At 37.7% G+C, this 26,025-nt stretch overlaps 1 protein-coding gene across 1 annotated transcript in view; it reads left to right on the top strand.

Annotated features, from left to right (window-relative positions):
- Positions 1-26,025, top strand: part of Faf1 (Fas associated factor 1) — a 419,279-nt gene that overhangs the window by 316,407 nt on the left and 76,847 nt on the right. Inside the window, exons 14-15 of the mRNA XM_004663235.3 lie at positions 4,378-4,514; positions 16,268-16,356. Of these exons, the coding sequence (XP_004663292.2) occupies positions 4,378-4,514; positions 16,268-16,356 (226 nt within the window). The remainder of the gene's footprint in view (positions 1-4,377; positions 4,515-16,267; positions 16,357-26,025) is intronic.

The raw sequence follows: 26,025 nt of genomic DNA, 5'->3' as shown, positions 1-26,025 counted from the left end.
TGCACCAGTTTGTGCATTTGGCTTTAAATGGGTACTGGAGAGTTGAACCCAGGCAAGCACGCTTTGCAAGCAAATGTCTTTAACAGCTGAGCATCTTCCCAGCCCATTATTAAATACAAATGTATTTTTAAAATCGCGATTATAGTAATTTTAGTTTCATATCCACTTTTAAATAAGTTTAAAGTTTCATAGTATTGAACAGCTTCTGGATCTGCGATTTTTCAAATATGTTATCTATCAGCTCTGTCATTTTCTGAATAAAATAAAACCAGTAACTGCTTTGCTTAGTTAACAAGTGATGCAATTAGTTAATAATAATAGTTAATAATAATTTAGTTAATAATTGATACAATAGCTTGCTTGTAAAAAGATCTCAGTGTTCACATGGTCTTACCACTTTAATCATGGAAGTAATTACGATAAAAATGTTAAATATCATGGGTTGGAGCAAGAGTTCAGTCAATAAAGTACTTCTCTTGGAATTATGAGGATCTGAGTTTGTTCTCCAGAATTCCCTCCCCCCAAAAAGCATTGCACTTGGGAGGCAGAGAAAGACTAGCTGGTCAGCCAGTTTAGCCTACTGGGTGAATTCCAGGCCAATAAAGACCTTGTGTCAAAAATGTTAGACATCACTGGAAGAGTAATCTCAGTGTTTTCTTGTAGCTTCCACACACATGTGCACACATATGCATACACATCCGAACACACGTATTCATCCATAAATACACCAATGCAAAATGGTAAGTATTTAAGGGCTTACCATATTCTAGGCTAAAGTCTGAGTATATCTGTGTCTTACTTCATTTTTATAAGAAGATAACTGTTTTTAAAATAAATATTACTCCTATTTTATATCTGAGTCACCTTTACACTTGTGGAAGTCAAATTATTAGGAATCCTTAAGTAGAGTAGTGATAGTATTGTGGCTTCACTTTTGTGGGGAGGAGGCAGTCACCTCAGGATATTGGTCCTTTCCTCCCACCTTGTTTGAGACAAGAATCTTACTTGTTTTTTTTTGTTACATGTATATATATTTTTTGTCCTGTTTTGCTTTTGCTACTAGGAAAGCTAGTATAGCTGGCCCCTGAGCTTCAAGATTCTCCTGGCTCTGTCTCCTATTGCCTTAGGCACATTGGGATTAAAGATGTGTGAGCCACTTTGAATCCAGCTTTATGTAGGTGCTAAAGATCAAACCTAGGTCAGCAGGCCTGCAGAGTAATCACCTTTAACTTCTGAGCCATCTCCCCAGCCCCTATGACCTCCATTTTTAAATCAAATGTAGCTCATTAAACAGTATCTTGCAAGCCCAGCATGGTGGCACAATCCCAGCACTTGAGAGATAGAGTAAAAGGATAGCCTTGAGTTTGAGGCTACCTGGAGACTACATAGTGAGTTTCAGATCAGTCTGGGCTAGAGCCTGACCCTACCCTGAAAAACCAGATAGATAAATAAATAATAAATAGACAAACAAAGTGTTTGGCATAGTAGATAAGTTTTGTAGAATTTCATCTCCTAGGTTTCGAGGTAGAGTGCATGCCTAAAATCCTGGCATGAGGGAAGTAGGAGACAAAAGGATCAGGAGTTTGGGGCTAGTCTCAGCTACATAGCAAGTTCAAGGCCGTCCTGGCTTACATGGGTCCTTGCCTCAAAAAATTAGAGAGTTAGAAAGGGAGAGAGTAGGAGGAAAAAGATTTGTTTCATCTCTTTCATACTAAATTGCTAGGCTTCATTTAATGTATATTTTAAGTTGCAGTATGACTTTATACAAGTTGTAAAATATAATTGTGACTTTGATTGAAAGAACATAAAGTATATCCTGTTTGAATTAAAAGAAGATAATTTTTCCTATAACTGGCTTACTAGTGGTCCTGGTTTCTGTTAGCAAGATGAGAAGATCTATGTTTCAGACACTGAAAAGTTTACTTATGATTACTACATGCTACCCATTGCTATTTTTCTCTCCAGCCTTTAGAGTAAAATCAATTTGTCTTATCTTCCCATTCTTAAGTTTTCTAATAGCTCTAATAGAACTAGTAAATATTAAAGGTACACCTGATTTGTGATTCATCATTTCCTTTTCTCACCCCTTTTTTCTTTATCCTCTTTTCCTCCTTTATCTTTTCCCCTAGTAGATGGCATGTATTTTTTACTCCACATCTGTCCTTTCTGCTTTTGGATTCAGGGAGGTGATTTGTAACTTCCCATTCCCTTATTCAAATATCAGTGGTTAACAGATTGTTTCATTTATTTAAGTCTCTACAATTAAGAAAGAGCTGTTTCCTCTTGCTACAGAACATTTGTTATTGCTTCCCTCTTTGGGTGGTGAATTGCAGGAATGCAGTGGTTATAGAAACCATTTATTCCTTCATATCTTGCTTGGAGAATAGAGTGAGTTGCATTTGGGTTGACACCCCTTGTCTTGCTACTTGGTGCTCTGGCATATTTTATCTGTTCAAAGGGAAGAAAACATTATTAAGAGTAACACACTTTTTCTCTTAAAACACGTTGTTTTTCCCATCTATCTATCTTGTTCTGTGAAATTTTGTAGTCTTTTCTCTCCCTCTATCCTCAGTCCTGTTCTCTCCTTTTTTTTTTTTTCTTTTTTTGGTAATCTCTTACTTAGTTTTCATTTTTTTCCTTCCTTTTTTGGGGGTGAGGGTCCTCCTTTTTTAGCTAGTATTTAATGTCTCTTGTGAGGCTAGTGCTGTGATGGGCATCTACTGTGTGATATCTGCTTAATCCATTGGTGTGAAAGCAACAAGGACTTATTTTCTCCCTTTTGTAGGAAATGGCATTCCAACTGTTTTTTGACATCTTTTATTTTAGAGGTTGCCAATGATCAGATCAGGGTCAAGACAGACTTCAAATATTTGTGTAAGAAGCAGAAAGAAAAATGAGATCCGAACTTGCTAGTCTCCTGATCTACACGTCCCTGTTGATGAGTTAAAGCTCTATGGGTGTGAAATTTGTTATGGAGGCTTAGTCTGCTTGAGAACCTTTTATCCCATAATAGTTGTGGAATGTGAAGATTTGAATTTTCATGGGGGCACTGATATTTCATGGCCGACAATGAATTTCTTAAGGCCTTGTCATTTCAAATTGCCATGAGGTCTGGTTATTGCTGCTCTAAATGTGTATATGAACCTGCCTCCCAATGAACTTCCTGCAATGGTGCTAACTTGTCCTGACACTCTTGCTGACAGTTCTAGTCGCCTTGAACAACATCTGCTTTCTATAGTCACAGCACAGGTTTTACAGAAGATTCATCCTAAATTTCTGAAATGAATTCCTATGGACAGAAAATATATTGGCTTTAAAAATTAAGAGGTTTGATTCTGTTTTGAATTGGTTATCAAATGAATCTGAACACATGACATTTTAATGTCGTTTGTCTCTTCAAATAGATTTACCTTCTAATGTATGTGACGACAGGACTTTATTCATCAGCTAGAACATACATTTCACAGGAGTTGTTACCTAAAATATTATCATAAGGCATAAAATAACACACGATTTAAGTTGCCTTTCATGGACATAATTAAGAATTAATAAGCCAGTACCAATGGCTAGTCTCCAGAATTTCCACTGTTTTGCCTTTTGTGACCTGTGTTATTAAAAGTCCATTATTTTTACAGACTTTATTAAATTGGATCTTATTAAAGCATTCTATATTTGCATTTGGTCTTTCATAATTCATTATTATTATGACATTTACTTTTTACCATCAGATCTGAAAACATATCATAAGCTACCCTTTTCTCTTGAAAGAAATGCTAATTTCAAACAGTCCTCTAATAGAAGAGAAAAGCTTTATCAGTTTTTTCATTTATTCCAGATCGTGTTAAGAATACTAATGCTAGACTTCAGTATGCTAATATCTTTGAGCTTTTTTTGGCCAAAAGCTTAGAATTATTATTTTTATCCCATACTAAGTACAAAACTAGAAGTCCTAGACAAAACACAATTCTAGTGTGGATCTTGATTCTAAACATTTTTGAAAATGTTAGAAAATCATATTTCTCTCAGGATGATGCTAATCAGTTTAACTTGTTTAACTAGTTTGACACCATATTATTGGTCTTGTTACATGTTCTCCACTGGGAATTCTTTATTTTTCTCATAGCTTAGTTAGTGCATTTTACAATATTTCAGGCTAAGAATCTTATACTGTCAGCCTTTAACAGCAATTAGGGTGTGTTCCCTTCTTTCTATACAATAATCTCTTAATATTTTTTGAAAGATCTATGTAACAAGACTTTACATATTGATATTTCAGACTGTCTAAGTTTTACAAAGTTAATATTGATGCTTTGGCTATGGTGCTACTAAATTTATTAAACTCTAAAATGAAGCTTACTTTGTTTTGTCCCATTTTAGGTTTCTGACAATGTGCAATAGACATTTTGGCAGTGTTGTAGCACAAACTATTCGGACTCAAAAGATGGATCAGTTTCCACTTTTTCTGATTATTATGGGAAAGCGATCATCTAATGAAGTGTTAAATGTGATACAAGGTAATGTACATGTCACAAGGGAAGTAAAACTGTGTATATATGATAAACTTACAATTTTTAACATCAAAGCTGGCCATATTCTGTTGGTAAATTTGTCTTTTAAATATCCTAAAGAACATCTTCAAACATGTAATAGGTACTGTGAGAAGTGGAAGATGCTAAAAATCCAGCAGGAACATCTTAATAAATTGCACAGCCCTTGGGACATAAAATATTCAAGTAAAATGTTCTGAAATGCTAAATTTTCTAAAACTAGCAATCAAGTCATAATAATAATGTCTCAAATATTTCTCATTTCTACTTAATTTACTTATATAATAATGATTAATTGAAACAACTTGCTTCTCTTTATTTACCTATAAAACCCAGTTGCAAGTTGAATTGCTCACAGTGACAATTGTTTCTTCTTATTTGTGTGTCATATCTACGCTGCAGCCCTGAGGGGTGAAAGTATAAGATTCCTGTAAATTTAGCCACAGTTTACATCCCCCCCCCAAAAAAACAAATAAGTAAATGGTTCTTTTTCTATTACTAAAGCATCAAAGAGCTGGTAATAAAATTTGACCTTGTTCATGGCAAAGCATAGGTTAAAACAGTATTATCTGCTTTATGACCAGCAGGAATAAGGTTTTTCAACTGCTTCAAGCTAAAGCTTGGGTCTGGGATATTTCATTTCTGCTTCCATTTATGTTGGATAGGAGAAAGGGGATTTGTACATTCCAATGACTGTAAAGTCCACACAAAACAAAAGTTTGGGGATTTTGTTTTCTATAATCGAGAGCACCTAGTTGATTTTTGTTGTTGTTATTTTCAAGGTAGGGTCTCACTGTAGCTCATGCTGACCTGGAATTCACTGTGTAGTCCCAGGGTGGCTTCCAACTCATCAGTCCTCCTACCTCTCTCTGCCTCCCAAGTGCTGGGATAAATGGCGTGTGCCACCACGCCCAGCAAAGAGCATCTAGTTTTTATTCAATCTTTTAAAAGACCTATTGGAGGGACTGATTTGTATAGAGTAAGTAGATACAAGAGAATACATTTTTTTCTTGTATTTCTAATCAGAGGCAATATAAGAATAATGTTGCCCAAGCTATGGTCAGTGGACTCTAGAAGTTCCTAGGCCTTCTCAGGAGTTCTCTAAGATCGAAATTATTTCTGTTATTATATATGGAGGTATGGTGGGGAGTGCTTTTTGTTTGTTTTCTTTCTTTGCCTTTTTTACTGTGTTGACATTTATACCAGTGGCTCAAAAGCAGTGATTTGTATAACTGCACACACCTTAGTATGAGTAATGCTTCTTGGCACAAAATTGGTACGAGTCATATTCTTCATTGCCATGTATTTACATTTATTTTTTTTTTAATTTTTTTTTGTCCATTATTTATTTATTTATTATTTGAGAGCGACAGACACAGAGAGAAAGACAGATAGAGGGAGAGAGAGAATGGGCGCGCCAGGGCTTCCAGCCTCTGCAAACGAACTCCAGACGCGTGCGCCCCCTTGTGCATCTGGCTAACGTGGGACCTGGGGAACCAAGCCTCGAACCAGGGTCCTTAGGCTTCACAGGCAAGCGCTTAACCGCTAAGCCATCTCTCCAGCCTGTATTTACATTTATAAATAGAGAGATCCTTGATGAACCAGTAAAAATTTCCTTGATTAAATTTTAACCTTTTTAGTTTGTGTAACACAATGGAGATAAGAATAAGTACATTGCATACCTAATGTCTTCTGCTTATTGCAAAGAAAAATATTTGTGTGGTTTAGTAGATAAGCTCATTTTTGTTTTTCAAAAACAAGTTTTGTTGAAAATATGGATAATAGGCAAATTATGCATACGTTACCTGGATATTTTCTGTTACTTCCAAGTAAAGAGAACTGTTAGTATTTTTTGCCAGTGATAAAATTTGACTTTTCAGGGCTGGAGAGATGGCTTAGTAGTTAAGGCGCTTGCCTGCAAAGCCTAAGAACTCATGTTCAAATCTCCAGGTTCCACGTAAGCCAGATGCACAATGACACAAACACACAATGTCACACAAGTGCACAAGGGGACTCACACATCTGGGGTTCATTTACAGTGGCAGAAGGCCCTGGTGTGCCCAACTCCTCCTTCTCCTTTTCTCTCTCCAATAAATATAAATTTGAATTTTCAATAAAAACACTTATAACCTCCATCAGAAGGTGACAGGTTAAATATTTTTCTGATAATATTAATGGTGAGATTAGCATGTGATTTTTATATCATACATGTTTATCAACATTGAAAAATAATATATAACTGAGTGAAAAAATGTTTTCCAAGTACATCAATGCGTAATGGAATAAAATTAAGCATGGGGAAAAATTAGTTCAAAGATAATGGAACACAGTGCTTAGAATGTACCTGTAATGCCCGGTGGCTGAGACATAAAAATCATGAGTTCAAGATCAGTCAAAGCAGTATAGGGAGACCATGTTTCAATTGTGAGGAAAACAATTAATTTTAAGTGTTACAGCGTACAAAATTATATTGGTAGACTTTTGAGTTCCACATATAGCTATTTTGATTTTCTTTTGTCATTCTGAGCATAGTATCAAAACAAATACCAACAATTATCTATTAAAATATTTCTTCCTTTCCCAACTAAATATCTGTATAAGACCACATATCTTCACAAATTTCAACCACTACAGCATATTGTCACAAGTTTAATGGAGATATGAAAATATAATTGTTCTATTATTGAGAGAGATATTACAGGAACAAGGGAGAGTGATACAGCTATGCCTCTCTTGTTGCCAAGCTTTTTCTTTAGGATAAATAGTCACTTTTTAAATTGATTTTTTTTATAAAAGGTTGTACTCATACACCCTTACCCTGCCCCATTCCTTGTGGGAACTGAGAGGCCTCAATCAGTTTCTGCAGGTATAGGGACATGGTGCCTCAGGCTATTCCAACCCACCCCGGGGCTTTTATAGTTTTTCTTCCTAATGTTTCCTGACCCTTGGTGGGATCTAGATAGAGACCTGATTTAGTGTTGAGATCTCTGTAGACTCTTAACACTGTTTTGATGAGGTTTGAGTGGCCACAGTGTCTGTCACCACCTCCCTGAACTGGTTTTCGGGTTAGCAATGAGAGCAGTATTCCTGTCCCAGCTACTTCTGTAATGACTTCTGGGCCCAGGCAGATGAGGTGGAGGTGACCCATGTTAGGCAGCTGGCTCTCTATGCTTGTTGTTTTTTTATTTATGTATTTACATTTTTATTAACAACTTCCATGATTATAAAAAATGCCCCATGGTAATACCCTCCCTACCCCCACTATCCCCTTTGAAACTCCATTCTCCCCATTTCAATCAGTCTATCTTTTATTTTGTTCTCATGATCTTTTCCACCTATTATGATGGTCTTGTGTAGGTAGTATTAGGCACTGTGAGGTCATGGATATCCAGGCCGTATTGTGTCTGGGGGGAGCATGTTGTTAGGATTCCTACCCTTCCTTTGGCTCTTACATTCTTTCCACCACCTCTTCCACAGTAGACCCTGAGCCTTGAAAGGTGTGATAGATATATTGCAGTACAGAGCACTCCAGTGACTTCTTTCTAGCACCATGATGCCTTCTGAGTCATCCCAAGGTCACTGCCATCTGAAAAGAGAAGGTTCTCTACCAAAAGTGAAAGTAGCATTAATATAAGGGTATGAACATTAAATGAAGTGCTTACTGGTCAGTTTGATAAGCATAGTACCTTCATTTAGCCAGACAGCAGCAGATATTACACCCCCTAGGAATCATGACTACCCCTGTTTTAAGTTTTCAGTATCAAGGATGTATTTCCTCTCATGGAGCGGGACTCCAGTCCAATTAGAAGGCAGTTGGTTTCCACCCTGACAGATGTCCCACTATTGTACCTGTTGGCTCATGTGGCTGGGCTGGCCAAATATAAGGCTTTTTGTGTCCACCGTAGAGTATTTTCACTGTTGATTTTTCTTTCTTCAACTGAACTGCATGCACAATGGCTTCTTCCAGCTTTCTGTCACCTGGTCTAATTGGAGGAAGATATCAGCTCAGTTCCAGGATTTCTCAGTGGCCTTGCAGCCCAAGTATATAGAGTCTTCAGCAACAGGGTCTTACCATCTATTGATGGTGGGAAATCAATTGTCTCAACAATGGCCTGTAATGTTTTGGGGACATCAGGGACCTCCCGGGCCAACAAATCATTGGAAGGTATCCCATCCCTGGCACTGAAAATTTTCTAGCAACAATCTACTGCTCCTGAGTGTTGCATTGTCCAAAAAAGTAGGTTTATGATTTATTTGCATCCTCTTAGATTTTGATTAGCCCTCCCTCCAGATTTCCTTTACTCAGTCTCTTCCCCTGACCTCATTTGGGCCTTTTCAACCCCATTGATCTATTCTTCTACTTACATATATACGACACCATCCTATTAAGTATCCCCCTCCTTTCCTTTCCCTTCCCTTTATATCTCTTTTCTAGCTTACTGCCCTTTTCTACAGAGTTTTCTTCCTACTCACACACAAGTCCAATCATCTGTAGCTAGGATCTACATTTGAGAGAGAACATGCAACTCTTGGCTTCCTGGGCCTGGGTTACCTCACTTATTATAATCCTTTCAAGTTCCATCCATTTTCCTGCAAATTTCATAAGTTCGTTTTTCTTTACCACTAAGTAGAACTCCAGTGTATAAATGTGCCATATCTTCATTATCCACTCATCAGTTGAGGGACATCTAGGCTGGTTCCATTTCCCAGCTATTGTGAATTGAGTGGTGATAAAAACATGGTTGAGCAAATATTTCTAAGGTAATGAGATGAGTCCTTAGGATATATGCCTAGGAGTGCTATAGCTGGGTCATATGGTAGATCAATATTTAGCTGTTTTAGGAACCTCCACACTGATTTCCACAATGGCTGGACCAGATTGCATTCCCACCAGCAGTGTAGAAGGGTTCCTCTTTTTCCACATCCCCGCCAACATTTATGATCATTTGTTTTCATGATGGTGGCCAATCTGATAGGAATGAGATGGAATCTCAATGTAGTTGTTATCTGCATTTCCCTGATGACTAGGGATGTACAACATTTTTTTAGATGCTTATATGCCATCCGTATTTCTTCTTTTGAGAACTCTATTTAGTTCCATAGCCCATATTTTAATTGGCTTGTTTGATTTCTTATTATTTAATTTTTTGAGTTCTTTATATGTCTTAGGTATTAATTCCCTATCAGATATATAGCTGGCAAAGATTTTTTCCCATTCTGAGGTTGCCTGTTTGCTTTATTCCCAGTGTCCTTTGCCATACAAAATCTTTGTAATTTCTTGAGGTCCCAGCAGTTAATCTGTGGTTTTATTGCTTGAGCAGTTGGGGTTATATTCAGAAAGTCTTTGCCAAGACCAATATATGGGTTTCCCCTATTTGTCCTCTAGCAATTTCAGAGTTTCAGGTCTGATGTTAAAAATCTTTAATCCATTTGGACTTAATTCTTGTACATGGAGAGAAAGAAGAATCTATTTTCATCCTTCTACAGATACATATCCACTTTTCCCAACACCATTTTCTAAAGAGGCTGCTTTTTCTCCACTGAGTATTTTGCATTTTTATTGAATATCAGGTGGCTTTAGCTACCTGGACTTACATCTGGGTCCTCTTCTGTTCCATTGATCTACATGTCTGCTTTTGTGCCAGTACCATCTTATTTTTGTTACTGCTTTGTAATACAGCTTAAAATCAGGTATGGTTGTTGCTCAAAATCGTTTTGGCTATTCAAGATTTTTTTGTGCTTCCAAATGAATTTTTGGATTGTTTTTTCTATTTTCATAAAAAAATGCAATTGGAATTCCATGGGGATTGCATTAAATGTATAGATTGCTTTTGGTAAGATTGCCATTTTCACAATATTGATTCTTCTGATCCAAGAACAAGGGTTGTTTTTCCTTTTCTTAGTGTCCTATCCAATTTCTTGCTTGAGAGTTTTAAAGTTTTCATTGTAGAGATCCTTAACTTATTTGGTTAGGTTTATTCCAAAGTAGTTTTTTATTTTTTGTGATACAATTCTGAGTGGGAGTGATTCTCTGATTTCATCCTCTGTGTGCTTGTTGTTAGCATATACGAAGGATACTGATTTCTGTGTATTTATTTTATATCCTGCTACACGGCTGTAGGGGTTTATCAGCTCTAACAGTTTGCTGGTAGAGTCTTTAGGATACTTTATGTATAGACTCATGTCATCTGCAAATAATGATAACTTGATCTGTTCCTTTATAATTTATATCCCTTTTATGTGTGTCTCTTGACTTATTGCTATAGTTAAGACTTACAGTACTGTATTAAATAAAAGTGGGGGCAGTGGACGCCCTTGTCTTGTTCCTGATTTCAGTGGAAAAGCTTCCAGTTTTTCCCCATTTTGTAATATGTTGGCTGTAGGCTTGTTGTAAAGGGCCTTTATTATGTTGAGATATGTTCCTTCTATTCCCAATCTCTGTAGGACTTTTATTATGAAAGGATGTTGGATTTTGTGAAATGCTTTCACATACATCTAATGAGATGATCATGTGGTATTTGTCCTTCAGTCCACTTATATAATTTATTACATTTATCGCTTTGCATATGTTGAAACATTCCTGCATCTCTGCGATAAAGGCTACTTGGTCGGGGTGAATGGTTTTTCTGATACGTTCTTGCACTCTGTTTGCCAATATTTTGTTGAGAATTTCTTTTTCTCTTTTATATTTTTATTTTTTATTAATTAGTTTTGTACTCAGCAAATACAGTCAATTTGGTACCATTGTGAGGCTCATCCATGTCCCACCTCCTCCCCTTGGCCCCTCCTTTTTGAGGTATATGGGTCATGCATTTTGGAGTTAGCCCACAGATGGGTAGGATAAACGTCTCTGCATATCTTGACATGTGTGGCTTTGACATTCTTTCCACCCCCTCTTCCGCAAAATTTCCCTGAGCCATGTTGGGTTCATTTTGGGTCTGCTTCAGTGGTGAGTTGGGGGCCTCTGGGTCTCTGGATATCTGATTTGGTAGGAGTTGATTTTTCTCTGTGTGGATTTTCTTCACCCTTGTGCTGGTACCCAGTTCACCAAGAAAACAGCACCCTTGCTTGTTTTGCCAGTTTTTCTTAGTTTCAGCTGAGGCCCATTTTAGGTATGAAGGGGTGGCTCTCTCCTTAGGATCTGCATGTACCTGAAAAAGAGAAGCAAATTCTCCAATGGAGGGTACAGTTAACACCCGACAAATGAGATAACCCTTACTTTTTTATAGAGAATTTAGTAGGTATAGGCCCTCGTTTAGCCCACAATTGGGGGTAGCTTGATAATGGAGAGTGGGCTTTTGTTTGGATATGGTTCTGACTTGTTTCCCAGTTCCAGTGATGGGTCGGTACCACTGAGGGGATCAGTTAGCCAAATCAAGAGCAGTTGGTTTCCTACCATGGCTGTGCGTCACTAATGCACTTGTGTGAGCATCACAACAGGTTATTTGCTGCTAAGTAGGTTAGACCATGAGTTGCTTGGACAGATATTGGTCATTTTCCCCCTGTCGCCCATGTGGCACCTTCTGGCACTAGACGCACTGACTGTCTGGGGACTGACTCTCTTCCAACTTTCAGCCATGCCATTCCATTTTATGTGTCAACCACATTTGGTGTCTTCAGCAGTAGGGTCTTACCACTAACCTTTGGTGGGTCATCAAGTACTCTGACAGAAATCTTTCTTTTAGGAAACACTGTAGGTCTCTCTGATCAAAAGCTCATTGTGGATGATAGCCACATGCAGGTACTGGGAATTACAGGTCAATGCTAAGAAAAGGAAGAAAAATATAACTAATATAAAAGAGTTAGACAGAGAGAGAGAGGGAGAGAAAGAAGCTATAGAAGATTGTCAGTCATCATCATACCCTTTGTTGAGAATTTTTGCATCTATATTCATGAGGGAGGTTGGTCTATAATTTTCTCTTTTTTTGTTCTCTCTTTACTTGGTTTTGGTATCAGGTTGATGCTAGTTTCGTAGAAGGAGTTTGGTAGGATTCCTTCTTTTTCTATTTTACGGAAAAGCTTAGGAAGCAATGGTGTTAGTTCTTCCCTGAAGGTCTGGTAAAATTCACCAATGAATCCATCTGGGCCTGGACATTTTTTAGTTGGGAGATTTTTGATAGCTGCTGTATCTCTGTACTTGTTATAGTTCTATTTACGTGATTATTCTCATCTTGTTTTAATTCAGGTAGGTCATATAAATCAAGGAAATCATCCATTTCTTTCATTTTCATACTTAGTGGAGTATCTGTTTTTATAGTTTGTCCCTATGATTTTTTTAAATTTCTCTGGTGTCTGTTGTGATGTTTTCTTTTTCATCTCCAGTTTTATTAATGTGTGCCTCTTCTCTATTTCTTTTGGGCAGATTTGCTAAGGCTTTATCAATCTTGTTTATCCTTTCAAAGAACCAACTCTTTGTTTCATTGATTCTTTGGATTTGGGGGGGGGGGTTCTATTTCATTAATTTCTGCCCTAATCTTTATTATTTCTTCCTGTCTACTGATTTTATTTATTTATTTGTTTATTTATTGGTTTTTCAAGGTAGGGTCTCGCTATAGCCCAGGCTGACCTGGAATTCTCTATGTAGTCTCAGGGTGACCTCAAATTCATGGCGATCCTCCTACCTCTGCCTTCCAAGTGCTGGGATTAAAGGCGTGAGCCACCATTCCTGGCTATGATTTTTTATTTGCCTAGTTCTTCTTTTTCTAAGACTTTAACCTGAAGCATTAGGTCGTTTAATTGAGACCTTTATAATTTCTTAATATAGGCACTTAAAGCCATAAATTTCCCTCTTAGGACTGCCTTCATTGAGTCCCAAAGGTTTTGGTATGTTGTGTTCTCATTATCATTTGACTGTATGAATTTTTGATTTTCTTCTTGATTTCTTCATTGATCCATTCATCATTTAGTAGTGTATTATTTAGTTTCCATGATTTTGTGTATGCTCTATAGCTTCTTGCTATTTAATTGTTATTTTATTCAATGTTGTCAGATAAAATGCAAGGAATTATTTCAATTTTCCTGTATTTGTTAAGATTTGCTTTGTGTCCTAATATATGTTCTGTTTTCGAGAATGTTCCATGTGCTGCTGAAAAGAATGTATATTTTGTAGCATTTGGATGAAATGTCCTGTATATGTGTTAGGTTCATTTGTTCTATGTCTTCATGTAATCCAGATGCATCTCTGTTTATTTTTTGTCAGTATGGCCTGTCAGTTGATGAGAGTGGTGTGTTGAAGTCCCCCACTACCACTGTGTTTGGTGTTATCTGTGACCTTAGTTCTAATAGCATTTGTTTGATGAAGTTGGGAGTCTCCTTGTTAGGTGCATATATGTTTAGGATTATAATGTCCTCCTGTTGGAGTGTGCCTTTAATCAATATAAAGTGACCTTCCTTATCTTTCCTAACTAATGTTGTACTGAAGTCTACCTTGTCAAATACTAGGATAGCAAACCCTGCTTGTTTTCTAGGCCCATTTGTTTGAAACATCTTTTTCCAATCTTTCACTCTAAGATAGTGTCCATCCTTTGTAGAAGGGAGAGTTTCTTAGAGGCAACAAACAGAAGGATCCTGCTTTTTAACCCAGTCTGCAAAACTGTGTCTTTTGGGTGGGGAATTAAGGGCGTTGATATTAAGAGATACTATTTAAAGGTGTATAATTATTTTTGCCACTTTTTTGTCGTTCTTCTGGTTTTACCTTTCTTCTCTTGTATTAACTAGTACTTGGGAATGGTTTGTTTTTTCCAGGTGCTCATATTTGTGCTTTTCTTTCTCTTCAGCATGGAAGATTCTTTTGACTATTTTCTGTAGAGCTGGTTTTGTCTTCAAATATTCCTTTCACCTCCTTTTGTTGTGGCATGTCCTTATTTCTCTGTCTATTTGAATGGATAGCTTTGCAGGATAAAGTAACCTTGATTGACAGTTATTATCTTTCAGAACTTGGAATGTATCACTCCAAGCCCTTCTGGCTTTTAAAGTTTGTGTTGAGTAATCTGCTGTGATCCTGGTGGGCTTGCCTTTGTAGGCAACTTGAGTTTTCTCTCTAACTGCTTTCAATATTTTTTTCTTTGGTTTGTATGTTTGGTCGTTTTAGTTATAATATGGGTAGGAGAAGTTCTTTCCAGGTTCTGTCTTGTTGGTGTCCTAAATGATTCCTGTATCTGCATTGGCTTCTCTTTCCCAATTTGGGGGATGTTTTCTTCTTTGATTTTGTTCAAAATGCCTACTATGCCTTTGGAATGAAATTCTTCTTCTACTATACCCTGAATTCTTATGTTTGATCTTTGCATAGTGTCCTGAATATCTTGAAATTCCCATTCATAATTTCCTATTAGTTTGTCTTTCTCTTTGTTGGATTGTATTAGATCTGCCACCTGGCCTTCTAGCTTAGATATTTATAGTGCAAAAATCCTGTTCAAAATATGTTTTGGCATATATAATTCAGTTTATTTTTACAACCTTTGGAAGATTGTACTTCTCTTTCTTTCTTTTGTTTTATCTTATTTATTTTTTGTTGTTAGTGTGCTTTTTGTTCATTTTTTTGAGACAAGTTTTTTGATGCAAGGGTCTCTAGCCCAGTCTAGCCTGGAACTCCTACTTTTTCTGCTTCAGCCTCCCCATTGCTGGGATCACAGTTACATATCACTGTCTGACTCTTGAGCTCTTTTATTTTATTTTATTAATTTATTTTATTTCACTTGTTTGAGAGAGAGGGTGTGCCAGGGTCTTTAAACACTGGAAACGAACTCCAGATGCATGTGCTACCTTGTGCATCTGGCTTACATGGGTCCTGGGAAATCGAACCTGGGTCCCTTTTCTTTGCAGGTAAGCACATTACCTGCTAAGCCTTCTCTCCAGCCCTGTTTTTTAAATGTTTTTAATGTTTGTTTATTTATTTGAGACAGGGAGAAAGAGGCAGATAGACAGAATGGGCATGCCAAGGCCTCCAGCCATTACATATATAACCTTGTGCTTCTGGCTTTCGTAAGTCCTGGGAATCAAGCCTAAGTTCTTTGACTTTGTAGGGAAGTGCCTTAACTGCTAAGCCGTCTCTCCGGCCCTCTTTTTCTTTCTTTGCATTAGAGTACGAAATATTTTTCATTAAAATTCCTGGGCTGAGAGCTGGCTCATAGTTATAAGAGCAATTCCTGTGCAAGCATGAGAACATGAGAAGGTCTAAGAAATCTCTTGAGTTTGATTCACAGGACCCATATAAATAGCTTGGCATGGTCATGCACTTCTGTAATCCCAATCTTAGGGTTAGCAGAGACCAGAGAAATGCCTGGGCTAAGCAAAAATAAGAAACAAACAATAGCAATCTCCAGGATTAGTAAGAGATTCCATCTTATGTAAGAACAGGGATAAGAGAATGATTGAAGGGAATACCCAGCATTTCGCTCCAGTGAACAAAGGCGAGGGCACAGAGCACTACACAGACTCCTGCATGTCACCGTCACACTACATGTACACATATGTTAAGAAAAAAAGATCCCCAAATCTACTATTCTAAAATTTTGACTGCCAGTACATTTATTGTTTCTTATTAAACATATGAAATATTTCAGTAAAAGTATTTTCAATAAACATTAGCATAATAATCTATAACTTATTAGACAAATCCTTTTTGAAATCTAGAATATTGCATTTCTAATGGCTTTAGTAAATTAAATTTATGTACAAAAAATTTATATGGGCTAATGTTTGGCAGTCTCTTTGTGTTATAGGTAACACAACAGTGGATGAATTAATGATGAGACTTATGGCTGCAATGGAGATCTTCTCAGCTCAGCAACAAGAAGATATAAAGGATGAGGTAAGGTGAAAGGCTAAATAGAACTTAAATGGGATTTTGACATAGTTGTCAAATGATAATGAATGATGATTGACAAGTAAGGATGACAAAGTTATATTTTCAGGTTAACCAAGATCTTTTATGCCATTGAGCTTATTTTTTAGTCTCTTGTTTTCATGACCCCACTTTGAATTAAAATTTGTGGACTATTTATACTTTGCTAGATTTAGGATGGCAACAAAAATTCAACTTGCCAGAAATGAATTTGAAAGTATGTCTGGTAAATTCTACTTACAATATAGATTTTACCATTCATTTTTTTATGTCAGGCTTAGAAGAAGCTGCTGTGCAAAGGACTTATAGCCTAATATAGAGGACATCAAGGAATAGCATCATACTTTCATACTATGATCTCCTGCTGTCACCTTGTAATGATTTAGTCCAGTTAGAAGCTAGAAGGCAAGAGAACCTTTTTGAGCCAAATCTATGTAGAATATGGATCGTGTTTCTCCCCAACATTTTCTTCCAAGACTTTCATCAATACACTTTCAGGATCCTTTAGAATAGCTCTTCTCTCTGGTAGAGAGACTCTTAACTGCCATATTTCCACACCCTTGTTCAGCCAGAAGTAGTTCAATATCTGACTTCATTGCCCCCGTCCTCTAACAGCAGTTACAGTGTCTTCTCATGAGAGGGGGCAGTGGGGGGGTATAGTTAGGATGATTGGATCCCAAAGAGTTTGTTTTTTAATGGAGTTTTTCTCTCTGTCTTTCTCTTCCCCTTTCTCTCTGTCTAATAAATAAACATAAAAATATTTTTTTTAAAAAGAGTATGGATCCTGGGCTGGAGAGATGGCTTAGCGGTTATGCGCTTGCCTGTGAAGCCTAAGGACCCCGGTTCGAGGCTCGGTTCCCCAGGTCCCACGTTAGCCAGATGCACAAGGGGTCGCACGCATCTGGAGTTCGTTTGCAGAGGCTGGAAGCCCTGGCGCGCCCATTCTCTCTCTCTCCCTCTATCTGTCTTTCTCTCTGTGTCTGTCGCTCTCAAATAAATAAAATTTAAAAAAAAAAAAAAAAAGATATGGATCCTGATAGTCAAATACAAGGTAATCTAGCCTGGATTGGTTTGATTATTTATTTTTTGCTCATTTTATTTAAATTTAAAAGCAAAGAGAGAGAGATAATATAGTTTGCCAGGACCTCCTGCCACTGTAATCAAATTCCAGACACGTGTCACATGATGTATCTGGATTTATGTGGGTACTAAGGAGTTGATCGCAGGTCGTCAGGCTTTTCAAGAGCCTTTACCTACTGAGCATCATCTCTCCAGCCCTGGTATGATTATTTTTAAGTGAGAAAAATGAAGATCAAAGGTACGTAAGCTTTCCACTGTATTAATCTCAAGTACTCACTAATGGTAGATCAAATAAGAAATTTATGGATTTGGAAAACAGATTCATGATAAAATATGAAGCAGATGTTAATATTTGTTAATGTAAGTTGGATGTTAAGCATAACAACCAAGGGCAAGGCTTTTTCCTAAGTAGTGATACTTTATAGGAATAATGAGTGTTTTTCAACAGAATATCCTTTAATTATTACAAATATAAAACATGGGGCTGGAGAGGTGGCTTTATGGTTAAGGCATTTGCTTGTAAAGCCTGATGGCTCAGGTTCAATTCCCTAGTACACATATAAAGCTAGATACATAAATTGTCACATGCATCTAGAGTTTGTTTGCAATAGCAAGAGGCCCTGGCATGCCCAATCATATTTATTGTCTCTTTCTATCTCCCTCTTCCTCCCTCCCTTCCTCTCTCCCTGCTACTTGTAAATAAATAAGTATATAAAATGTGACCATTTTTAATACAACCCTATACTATTGTATTTTTTTCTTTGCTTATCACTGTATTCCATTCAGCTATGAGATTTTTCAACCTAAGAGTCAACATCATACATGCTTATAATTCCATCCTCAAATAATATACCTAACACAATGTCACTGTTCTCTCTTTATTAAATGATACAATAAATGAACATTTGGAAAAGTTTATATTAAATAAGTTAACTTTTAAAAGACATTGTTTGATTACAATGATAAAAACAAAATGATGTATACACAGTAACAAATGTGATAATTTAGAGTGCTGTAACTACCCTAGATCTTTTTTGAAAAATTATTATTTGGTTTGAGACAGGATCCCATGTAGTCTAAGCTTGCTTTAAATGTATTGTACTCCTGAGAGTAACTCTGAACTTCTATTCTTCAAGCCTCCATCTCCAAAGTGCAAGTATTGCAGGGGTACACTACTATGTCCAGTTTTAGGTGGTGTAGGGTATCGGACTCAGAGCTTCATGCATGCTAGTCAAGCACTCTTCCAAATGAGACACATCCTTTGTCTAACAGTTTAGATCTCTATTGCTCATTTGATTTGTTCTATTCCCATAAAAATGTTGAGTTTGTAATTTTTCTTTACAGTTAGTGTTTCATTTACACTGAAGGAAAGACAATCGGATATATAGTGAAAGGCTGTTTATCTGTTACTCTGCAAATTAACAGTGACATTTTGAAATAATGAAGTACTTTAGTTAGTTAGGAATTTGTAATAATAGGTGTGTTACCATTCAAGATTACATTTATTCTGGAATAGAGGCATTGATTGGCAATAATTGACTAAAGACATTTTTTAGCCATTTAAATCTTGAGTCTCATTAGTACCAGATTTGCCGATTATGCTGTGTAATAAATAATATCAATGTCCAATATTTGCATACATATTCCCAGTTTATTCTTTCATCTTAATTTGTGTTTCTTTTAGTTCATTGGTAAAGAAATTCACTTTAATTCCTTTAATACTGTGTACAAGATTTAATATGAGGGTTACAGGAAAAAATCCAAGGCTCCATATAATTGAAAGTTTTATTAAAATTTAACTATAAAAGGTAAGGATTTCTCTTCTTTTAATGCAGTGTGTGTGTTTGTGTTCATGTGGGTGTATGTGCATGTGCTTATAGAGGTCAGACGACAATCGTAAGTGTCATCATGAGGAAAACAACCCACCTTTGTTGAGACAAAGTCTCTTACTGGGCTAGAGCCCACCGTTAGACATTGCTGGCTGGCCAGAAAGTTCTAAGGGTCCCTATCACTGGAATTATAGGCATGTGCCACCATGTCCAGGATTATTACATGGATTCTCGGGATCAAATTGGTCCATATGCTGGTAAGGCAAGCACATTAACAACTGAGCTATCTTCTCAGCCTCCTCTGTATGATTTTTTTAAAGCATATTCTATTTATTTATTTAATTTATTTGAAGAGGAGAGGAGAAAAGAGAAAAAGAAAGGGCATTCCAGGGCCTCTTGCTACTACAAACGAACTCTAGGTACTTGTGCCACTTTATGCATCTAGCTTTACATGAGTGATGTGGACTCAAACCTGGTAACCACTGAGCTCCCTAGCCCCTCTTCTGTATTTTTAAAAAATATTTTATTTATTTATTTGATAGAGAAAGAGAGAGAGAGAGAGAGAGAGAGAGAGCTCCAGGGCCTCCAGCCACTGCAAACAAACTCCATATGCATGTGCCCCCTTGCGCATCTGGCTTATGTAGGTCTTGGAGAATTGAACCAGGGTCCTTAGACTTCTCAGGCAAGCGCCTTAACCACTAAGCCATCTCTCCACCCCTCTTCTGTATTTTTTAAGTGTGTTCATGAGTGTACTATTTGTATTATAAGTTGAGTTCCTAAGAAAAGTTTTCTAAGTTTAAATACTTCCTAGGACTATGAATAGATCATAATGACTGTTACCTGCTAAATATGGCCAAGAAACACCGTCCCTTGTAATTCTGATCTGGATTTTAGTTTTACAAAAAAGTAAAAATTGGCCTTGCATAATGGCGCACACTTTTAATCCCAGCACTCATGAGACAGAGGGAGGAGGATCACCATGAGTGAGTTTTGAGGCCACCCTGAGAGTGCATAGTGAATTCTAGGTCAGCCTGGGCTAGAGTGAAACCCTACCTCGGGGGGGGGGGGTGGGGGCGGGATTACAAATTAGGGGGCTGAGAAGATAGCTCAGCAGTTAAACGGACTTGCTTGCAAAGCCTGTCAGCCCAGGTTTAACTACCGAGAACCCACATAAAGCCATATTCACAAAGTGGCACATGTGTCTGGAATTTGTCTACAGTGGCAAGAGGCCATGGTATGCCTATTCTCATTCTCATATTCTCTCTCTGTCTTTCCTTCTCCCTCTCTCATAAATCAATAAATAAATAATGTTTCTTAAGTATTACAGATAAACACTATGTTGAACTTATATCAAGTTAAGGGAAGTAGATGTGAGAGGATTGCTGAGAGTCTAAGGCCAACCTCTGGGACTACAGAGTGAATTTCAGGTCAGCCTGGGCTAGAGTGAGACTGTCTTTCCCTTGAAAAAAAAAAAAAAATCAACTTTGCCAGGCATGGTGATGCGCGCCTTTAATCCCAGCACTTGGGAGGCAGAGGTAGGAGGATTGCCATGAGTTCAAGGCCACCCTGAGACTACATAGCGAATTCCAGGTCAGCCTGGGCTAGAGTGAGACCCTACCTCGAAAAAACAAAAAATATCGACTTAGTGAACATAATTCAGGGGTAGCTTACTAGGCCTGGATTTATTTAAACTCAGCTTTGGTTGCATTGTAGTGTGTCTCATGCATGTAACTATAGACTCAAGAAGCTTAAGGAGGATTGCAAATTCAAGGCCATTTGGACTATATAGCAAGGTCCTCTTTCATATTTAAACAAGAAAAATGTCTAGTCATGGTGGCTCGTACTTTTTATCCTAGCACTCAGGAGACAAAGATAGGAGGATCCCTGTGAGTTTGAGACCAGACTGAGACTACATAGTGAATTTCAGCACTGCCATAGCACAGAAGGTGTGTGGTGTTTTAGGTTCTGGCAGCAATTTTATTGGCAAAGGAAAATTACTAGGTTTGTTTTTTGATACATGGAATAAATTTTAGTCTTGTTCTATTCATTCTATTCCTTTTCTTTTCCTCTGATTAAAATCTCACCCTTCCTATACCCATTCTTTTGCAGAGCTAACAATTCAATAGGATACAAATTTTGATTTGTGTTATTGTTTTCTTAAAGCAGAAACAAATCATCATAGGATCCACAGAGAAAATGAAAATCTCATTAATCAAAAAGCAAAACTATAGGGCTGGAGAGACGGCTTAGCGGTTAAGCGCTTGCCTGTGAAACCTAAGGACCCCGGTTCGAGGCTCAATTCCCCAGGACCCACGTTAGCCAGATGCACAAGGGGGCGTACGCGTCTGGAGTTCGTTTGCAGTGGCTGGAAGCCCTGGCGCGCCCATTCTTTCTCTCTCTGACTCTTTCTCTCTCTGTGTCTGTTGCTCTCAAATAAATAAATAAATAAAATAAACAAAAAATTTAAAAAAAAAAAAAAAGCAAAACTATACATGGGGCAGGACAGTTGGGTCAGTGGACTAAGTGCTTGCTATATAAGCATGAGGACCTCGTCTTGGATCCTCAGCACCTACATAAAAGCCAGGCATGGTGAAACACACCTATAATCCCAATGCTAGAGAGACAGAATTAGGAGGATCCCTAAAGTTTGCTGCTGGCTAGTCTAGCCGAATCAGCTCCAAATTCAGTGAAAGACTTTATTTCTAAAAATAATGGTTTGGGGACATAGTTCAGCAGTTTAGATCACTTGCTGGGGCTGCAGAGATGGCTTAGAGGTTAAGGTGCTTGCCTGTGAAGCCTAAAGATTCAGGTTCAACTCCCCAGAACCCACATAAGCCAGATGCACATAGTGGTGCATGCATGTGGAGTTTGTTTGCAGTAGCTAGAGGCCTTGCCATACCCATTCTCTCTCTGTCTCATAAGTAAATAAATAATTTTTTAAAAAAGAATAGTGCTTAAGCATAAGGACTTCTTAGTAGGAGACTGCCAAGTTTGATTTACCAAAGCCCATGTAAAAAGCTAGGTTTGGCCATGCATGTCTGAATCCCAGTCCATAGGGTCAGAGCCTAGAGAATTGCTGGAGGTCACTGATGGCCAAAAGCTCTGGGTTGAGAGAGAGGCCAAATCTCAAGGAAATACACAGATAAGCAATAGGATGACACCCAGTGTTCTCCTCTGGCCACCCCGCACATCTGTATAGGGTGCACACATCTATGTACACACGTATGTATATAAACCACACATGCCACACATACTGTATACACATTCAAATCACATGCAAAACCAAAAGTATTAAGATAGAGAGCAACCAAGGAAGACACCTGGCATTGACTTCTGGTCTCCACATGCATGTATACTCACAGACAGACACACACTCAAACATTGAAAACATGTATGCTTACACACATACACACAAAGAATTTATAAAACTTCTGTACAGACCATGCTTCAAGTGGTGTTTTACAATTGTTCTTTTAAAATACATACAGTAGTTCTTCTTTTTTTTTTGTTTTATAAAATGTTAAACTCTATATCACCCCACCCCTGCTCCTCTTTCTCTGAGGACCCTACTTAGTGGATTGGTGCTACTTACCATAGGGTCATGAAGGCCTCAGCCATTTTCTGTGGGGGGACTATGCCTCAAGATAATCATACCCATTCTGTGACTTTTATAATATTTCCATGCACCTCTCCCACAAAACTCCTTGAGCCACAACACGTCTATTAGCAGTCTGATTTAAGTGTTGAGTTCTCTGTGGCCTTTAGTTTTTTTTCTTTTATGAGTTTTGGTTAGCCATGTTGTCTGTCACCTTCTCCCTAGCACTGGTTGTTGAGCTAGCAGTGAGAACAGTATTCATGTTGCCGCTTCCTCTATAGTGTGTTCTGAGCCCCAGCTGATTTGGTAGACATAGGACATCTCATAATGGGCCCTTGGCTGTCTTGTGTTGGTGGAACTTGGATCTCTTCAGTACTCTTTGCTATCTGTAAATAAAACAGATTCTCCAACTAAAAGTGAGAGCAGCTTGGATTAAAGGATATGCATACTTAATTTGAAAGACTTTGGACACACACTATTTCTTAAAGCTAGCAACACTTCTAATTGGTCAGTAGTTCTGTTTAAGGGACTTTCATGATAAAGCCATGTATAAATTTATAACATAAAAAAAATCACATGTTGTCAGGGGTGGAGGTACATGCCTTTAATCCCAGCACTTGGGAGGCAGTGCAGATAAAATAAGATTGCAATGAGTTTGAAGCCACCCTGACATAGTAAATTGCATAGTAAACTGGGCTGGAGTGAGACCCAGCCAATCACGTGGTTTTTGTTATTGTTTTTATTGTTTTGTGGGTTGTTTAGTTTGGTTTCATTTTGTTTTGTTTGAGTGAGAAAGGGTCGCAGTAGGTAGTCTAGACTGTCATCATATGCATGATCTACCTGGCCTAGCATCTTAGGTCTAAGATTATAGGTGTGCACTGCTACAGTTGTCAAAAATATAGTTCATCAAAACTTAAGGCAGACATGATTGCACACACTTCGTAGTGGAGTAGACTGATTGTCAAATTAACAGGATCTAAAATCACCTGTGAGGGATTATCTTGATTATGGTCATTGAGATGGAAAGACTTGCCTTAACTACATGATAGACACCATTTCATGGGCCAGGGAAAGGAGAGAACTGCTGAGCTTCACCTGCATTCATCACTGTCTGCCTCCTCACTGTGAGTATTGAATGTGACAAGCTGTGTTTCAAGTTCCTGCCACTATGCCTGCCCCACAATAATGGACTATAATCTAGATTTTTTAAATTTCTTTTTTTTTTTTTTTTTTTTTTTTTTACTTTTTATTTATTGGAGAGAAAAGGGCAGATAGAGAGAAAATGGGCATTCCAGGGCTTGTAGCCATTGCAAATGAACTCCAGATGCATGTGCTATCTTGTGCATCTGGCTTACGTGGGTCCTGACGAATCAAACCTGGGTCCTTTGGCTTTGCAGGCAAGTGCCTTAATCACTAAGCCATCTCTCTACAGCCCAATTTTTGATTTTTTGTAGTATATTTTTGTTTATTTGAAAGAAAAAAATATGAATGGATACACCAGGGGCCTCTTGTTGCTGCAAATGCCAAACACATGCTATTTTGTACATCTGGCTTCTCATGGATACTGGGGAATAGAACAGTGGTATGCAAACTGTGCAAGTAAGCACCTTTAACCACTGAGCCCCTCAGGCCCCTTAAAATGATTTTTTTAAGCTCTTTTTCTCAGCAATGAGAAAATATCTAATGCACACCTATAATTCCAGCATTCTAGACAGGGAGGCAAGAGAATTATGAGTTCAGCATCATCCTGGGGTATGTAGAATTCTGCTGGAACTGCAAAAGTCACAGAAATTTAATACTCAAAAGTAATTTTGATGAGATAGGACTGTGTTGATTGTTAAAAATTAGAGCACTAAATGGATAATTGAATATACCATAGATTGCTTTCTGTAGATATGTTCTACTTAAAGAATGTTCTTAATCCTACTATTCTTAATGATAAGGTCCAGATTGTAGAAGATCGTAAATTCTCTCCCCACCTTGAAGTGTGCATTCATTTCATAAGTATTTATTGAGCTTTTACAATATGCCAGACCACATGTGGCACACTAGGAACATAGCCATGAGCAAAATTTAAAAAAAAAAAAGTCATTAGCTTTATAACCTAGAAATTACAATATCATCTACCAAATGGTCGGGTAGGTAAAACCCAGGGAACGTCTCACCAGATTGAACCATACAGGCAGGCTATTTAGAGAACTTGGCATGGTGGTGCAAAATCACCTAGAAAGGCTATTCCTGGGTAAGCTACAAGACAATACCAAGTAAGAATATGAAGACACTAACATCATTCTTCAGGTTCCTGTTGCATGCCAGGAATAATTTTTGTCTCTAGGGCAATGTTTTTCAATATGATCCTTATAATACCTGACTGTCAATGTTCCCAGGTGGTTGGGTATGAAGAAGCCATGAGTCAGTTTTGCTCACACTTATTTCACATTTCAAAGAAGCAGTTGACTTTGGTACCTGAACCTTCATATCTGTTTACTTTCATTTTTTTCTTTTACTTAAATTAGTAAACTAACTCTCTCTTTTCTCTCTGTCTCAAATAAATAAATAAAAATTTTAAAAGCCAGGTGTGCTTAGTTACTTATGCCTCTAAACCCAGCACTCAGGAAGCAGAGGCAGATGGGATTAAAGGTGTGTGCCACTGTACCCGGCAACCCCCCCCACACACTTTTTTAAAATTCTTTAATCCCAGCACACAGGAGGCAGAGGTAGGAGGATCGCCATGAGTTCTAGGCCAGCCTGAGATTCCATAATGAATTCCAGGTCAGCCTGAGCTACAGTGAGACCCTACCTGGAAAAACCAAAACATAAATAAATAAACAAATAAAAAAATTTAAGGTGGCAGAAGGTGGAGCTCAATGGTAGAGTGCTGTGTTTATGTGAAAATCCCTTACATCCAGTCTTGACAGTACCCCAAGTTTTTTTAAAGCTCAGAATGCAAAGTACTATTTGCCAGTTATATAAGGATCTAGTACCTACAATATGTAAATAATTCATCTAATTCAACAAAGAAAAACTCCACTTCAAAAATAGGCAAAGCACTGAAATAGACATCTTGCCACAGAGGATGTCCAAAAGACCAATATACATGTGGAAAGATGTTCCATATCATAAATGAGGAAA

Source organism: Jaculus jaculus, chromosome 5 (assembly GCF_020740685.1).
Source record: "Jaculus jaculus isolate mJacJac1 chromosome 5, mJacJac1.mat.Y.cur, whole genome shotgun sequence".
NCBI lineage: Eukaryota > Metazoa > Chordata > Mammalia > Rodentia > Dipodidae > Jaculus > Jaculus jaculus.
Note: the sequence above shows the minus strand (reverse complement) of the source record. Positions and strands in the feature narration are given on the sequence as shown.